Here is a 4735-nt window from a genome sequence, read left to right on the forward strand (position 1 = left end):
GTGACTGTGTGTCTGTGTTTGTGTGTGTCTGTGTGACTGTGTGTCTGTGTGACTGTGTGTGTGTGTTCCTGTGTGTGTGTGACTGTGTGTTCCTGTGTGTGTGTGTTCCTGTGTGTGTGTGTGTGTGTGTGTGTGTGTGTGTGTGTGTGTGTGTGTGTGTGTGTGTGTGTGTGTGTGTGTGTGTTACGTGGGCTGGTGTCTGGAGCTACGATGATGATCCCGTGTTCTGCAGCAAGAACTTGACTTCCTGCTTTAGTGATGAAGTTCTGCTCCGTGCACGTCAGCCCTGCAGAGAGGAGGACATGTGATTAAAGAATAACTAAATATCTTATTTTAGGATGATTAGGTTCACTCATATTTTGTTCGGCATCATTTGCATCAGATTATTCATCTTGTTTCAAGGTCAATCATATTTGTTTTGATTTTTTTAAAAGCACAAGTCTGATTTTGGTTTATTATTTTTTAGTAAATGTCATGTAAAAAAAAACAAAATGAGGCTCTATTGTTAGAAAAAAAACTTGTCAAGGAGTCACATGTTGCTTTATTAAAACGAGCATTAAATGTGGATTAATCCCCCGCTGAAAATAGTCCATTAAGAAAACACTATTACTATTTATTTTTACTATTGTTTGGATGTGGCTGAGAGTCAATAACTGCACAAGTAGCCCTTCTTTTATAAATACATTTCTTAAATTAATTCACAGATTGTTCACTCACCTGAGAGCCAGTAGAGGACGGGACATTTGTCCGTCTCAGCTTTAGGAGGCAGGTAGACAGCAAACTTCATCTTACACCTGAGCTCAGTGCTGCACACACACACACAGTCACACACACACACAGTCACAGACACACACACACAGTCACACACACATTAATTCATACCATACCTCCACAGGTGTGTGTGTGTGTGTGTATGTGTATGTGTATGTGTATGTGTATGTGTATGTGTATGTGTATGTGTGTGTGTGTGTGTGTGTGTGTGTGTGTGTGTGTGTGTGTGTGTGTGTGTGTGTGTGTGTGTGTAAATGTATTGAATATTCACCTCTCATGTTCGAAGACCTTCTGGAAGCCTCCGGCACATTTGTTGGATGAAACTTGAGTGAGAGACATCTCTGAACTGTAGGACGACAACAAAGAGACTTTAACATTATATTTAAACAGTACAATGATCAATAACTGAGTCTTATATAAACGACTGCTGCAGTAAACTCATGTACTGTTATTCAAATACATGACATTACATCACATGTCACTTGTTAGACGCTTTTATCCAAAGCGACTAACTTACATACAATACTGTGGGCAATCTCAACAGGAGCTGTTTGGGGTGAAGTGTCTTCAGGGACACAACGACATGCTGACTGCAGTGGGGTTTGAACCTGTACTCCCCTGATCCAAAGATCAACACACTAACCCACTGAGCCACAGCCTCCCAAAAACAGGACTTGTTGGACTTTCAAAATAAAACTAGATTAAGTGTTAAACCGGAACACAACAGTGTCACATAACACACACATCACATAACACACACATCTGTTATCTCAGGAGCAAAGGTGAAGAAATGCATCGTGGACGTTTCAACTTAAAGCACATTGTAGTCCGACTGTATGGAGACAATACATAATACACCACCTCTGATACTGATAAATACATGTTAGGTCAGGAGTCCTTTTAAATTGACTTGTACAGTGCATGAGGTAATAATATTGCCTGTGAATGAATAGAGACAGTTTGAGTTATGAAGCTGATCATGCTTGGATGTAGAAACCAGCTGGAGATGTTCAGGTAGGGCCTCCTGCAGCACACACTGTGCACGAGCTGCTGCTTTAAGGCGTTGTATTTTAAACATGCAACTGACTTCTCCTGTCACATGTATGTTGAGAACAATAGTTCATATATATTCATCTCTAAATGGTATGGGTAATTACACACATGTGATGTGTACGTTTAATACACATTTAGTTATTAATAAGTAATGCAAAGTGTGTTCAACTGTCTCAGCTATAACCCCATGCATGTGGACACCTAACAGCTGCAAGTAAAAATAGCAGCTTAAATACAACTTCTGCAAATCAGTAGCTACGTTAGACATCATTAGCTAAAAGGGAATAGGCTCAAGATGCAAAACTGTGCAGTTATAACCATTTTAATGCGTTTTTTGAAAGACATTAAGCTGTTGAAACAGACAGTGACAGTGTTAGCCTGTTAATGACAGTTAATCAGATACAAAAACGTCTTTTAAATCAAAAAGCGTTTTGCAACATGCATTATGGATCTGCCGAATAATACACAACACTGCTCCACATTAAGAAAGTGCATAAATATAGTCAAACACACTTTTGTACTGAATTAATAAGCAGAAATGTGCATGTTTTGAGTGGAGTTTGGTGGAAGCGAGTACATTTAGCTCGTTTAAAGTACCGTTATCTGCTATTTACGACGATCTGCTTGAAGTTAAATCACTTTATAGTTTGTGACAAAGCAAACAAACAAATTAGAGACATAAATATCCAGTTTTTACCTTTTTAAACCAAAGTATCTGGTTAAAACTTTGCAGAAACGGTTTGCTAACTTCACTGCCGTTGCAGCGTCCGGAGTCCAACGACGTGAGGGTGAACGCGATGACGTCACGGGATCCTCCCCCTCCATGTTTGACGTCTGACGTAATGCGTGCGTTCAGTCGCTAGATGGCGGTAGTGTCTAATAGAAAAATAGCACATTATACAATGATTTATTTATTAATTAAGCATTATGTTGTAATTTAGACCCAAGCTAATCTCACATGATCGATACATGAATATAAATGATATGTAAAATAATTAATATCCATTGCCAACCAGTAAGAATTCATTAGACTTAAATAATGCCAAAATAAAAATTAATAAATATTAAAATAAATAATAAGACACATGATTTTAACTAATAAATAAGTAAGGATACAAATTCTAAAAAATACAATATATTATTTTTAACAAAATAACGACAATTCAAAAATAAAGAAATAATTAATATTATTAAAAAAGCAGTTTAAATGTGTAATCAAACATCCATCAAACATTACAGAATGAAAACTCAAGGTAAAAAGAGTTGTGCATTTCTTCTTCTACTGAAAAAACTCCGACAAAATGTCTGTTAAAGCCCAAACTGAGCATAAGGAAACACCATGTGAGAGAACAGATGAACGTGATGAAAAATATAATGCATTTAAATTCAAACTTGGCTGCATGGGAAACACATAAAGCACCGTGGGATCAATCTGCACAAAACATATATAATAAATATAAATATATAATTAAACCCTCCTCTTGCACGTCTGTTATTAACATTTCTTTGTCTCTCTCCTAAAGCATCGTCACGACTCCCAAAAGAAGCCCATTGTATGTGAAGTAAAGCAAATAAAACATGGAGAATGAAACCTCCGTCCTGCTGTGTTTACAAAAGCTTCTCTCAAATAAATCTGTTTCTCCGCCTTCCTTTAGCAGAATCTGTATAACATGTATTCATATAGTACATTAATACCCAGAGGTGTAAAGTGACTAAGTACATTTACTCATTCTACCTAAGTACAAGATCTGAGTACTTCTACTTTTACTCAAGCACAAGACCTGAGTACTTCTACTTTTACTCAAGAACAAGACCTGAGTACTTATACTTTTACTCAAGATCTGAGTACTTCTACTTTTACTCAAGACCTGAGTACTTCTACTTTTACTCAAGCACAAGATCTGAGTACTTCTACTTTTACTCAAGCACAAGACCTGAGTACTTCTACTTTTACTCAAGTACTAGACCTGAGTACTTCTACTTTTACTCAAGTACAAGATCTGAGTACTTCTACTTTTACTCAAGCACAAGACCTGAGTACTTCTACTTTTACTCAAGACCTGAGTACTTCTACTTTTACTCAAGTACAAGATCTGAGTACTTCTACTTTTACTCAAGCACAAGATCTGAGTACTTCTACTTTTACTCAAGACCTGAGTACTTCTACTTTTACTCAAGTACTAGATCTGAGTACTTCTACTTCTACTCAAGTACAAGATCTGAGTACTTCTACTTCTACTCAAGTACAAGATCTGAGTACTTCTACTTTTACTCAAGCACAAGATCTGAGTACTTCTACTTTTACTCAAGCACAAGACCTGAGTACTTCTACTTTTACTCAAGACCTGAGTACTTCTACTTTTACTCAAGTACTAGATCTGAGTACTTCTACTTCTACTCAAGTACAAGATCTGAGTACTTCTACTTTTACTCAAGCACAAGATCTGAGTACTTCTACTTTTACTCAAGCACAAGATCTGAGTACTTCTACTTTTACTCAAGCACAAGATCTGAGTACTTCTACTTTTACTCAAGACCTGAGTACTTCTACTTTTACTCAAGTACAAGATCTGAGTACTTCTACTTTTACTCAAGACCTGAGTACTTCTACTTTTACTCAAGTACTAGATCTGAGTACTTCTACTTCTACTCAAGTACAAGATCTGAGTACTTCTACTTCTACTCAAGTACAAGATCTGAGTACTTCTACTTTTACTCAAGCACAAGATCTGAGTACTTCTACTTTTACTCAAGCACAAGACCTGAGTACTTCTACTTTTACTCAAGACCTGAGTACTTCTACTTTTACTCAAGTACTAGATCTGAGTACTTCTACTTCTACTCAAGTACAAGATCTGAGTACTTCTACTTTTACTCAAGTACTAGATCTGAGTACTTCTACTTCTACTCA

At 36.9% G+C, this 4735-nt stretch overlaps 1 protein-coding gene across 1 annotated transcript; it reads right to left on the reverse strand.

Moving 5' to 3' along the window:
* Window positions 1–187: 187 nt before the first annotated feature.
* LOC117479186 (S-formylglutathione hydrolase-like) lies at window positions 188–2642 on the reverse strand (the record flags this gene model as incomplete). Its single annotated transcript, XM_034126193.1, is given in 4 exon segments — window positions 188–286; window positions 718–806; window positions 1043–1117; window positions 2522–2642. Coding segments are annotated over 3 exon segments (256 nt in total), but the record flags the coding sequence as incomplete, so codon positions are not given.
* Between the last annotated feature and the right edge of the window lie 2093 nt (window positions 2643–4735).

The sequence above is a fragment of the Trematomus bernacchii genome, unplaced genomic scaffold (genome assembly GCF_902827165.1).
Source record: "Trematomus bernacchii unplaced genomic scaffold, fTreBer1.1, whole genome shotgun sequence".
In the NCBI taxonomy this organism is placed as follows: Eukaryota; Metazoa; Chordata; class Actinopteri; order Perciformes; family Nototheniidae; genus Trematomus; species Trematomus bernacchii.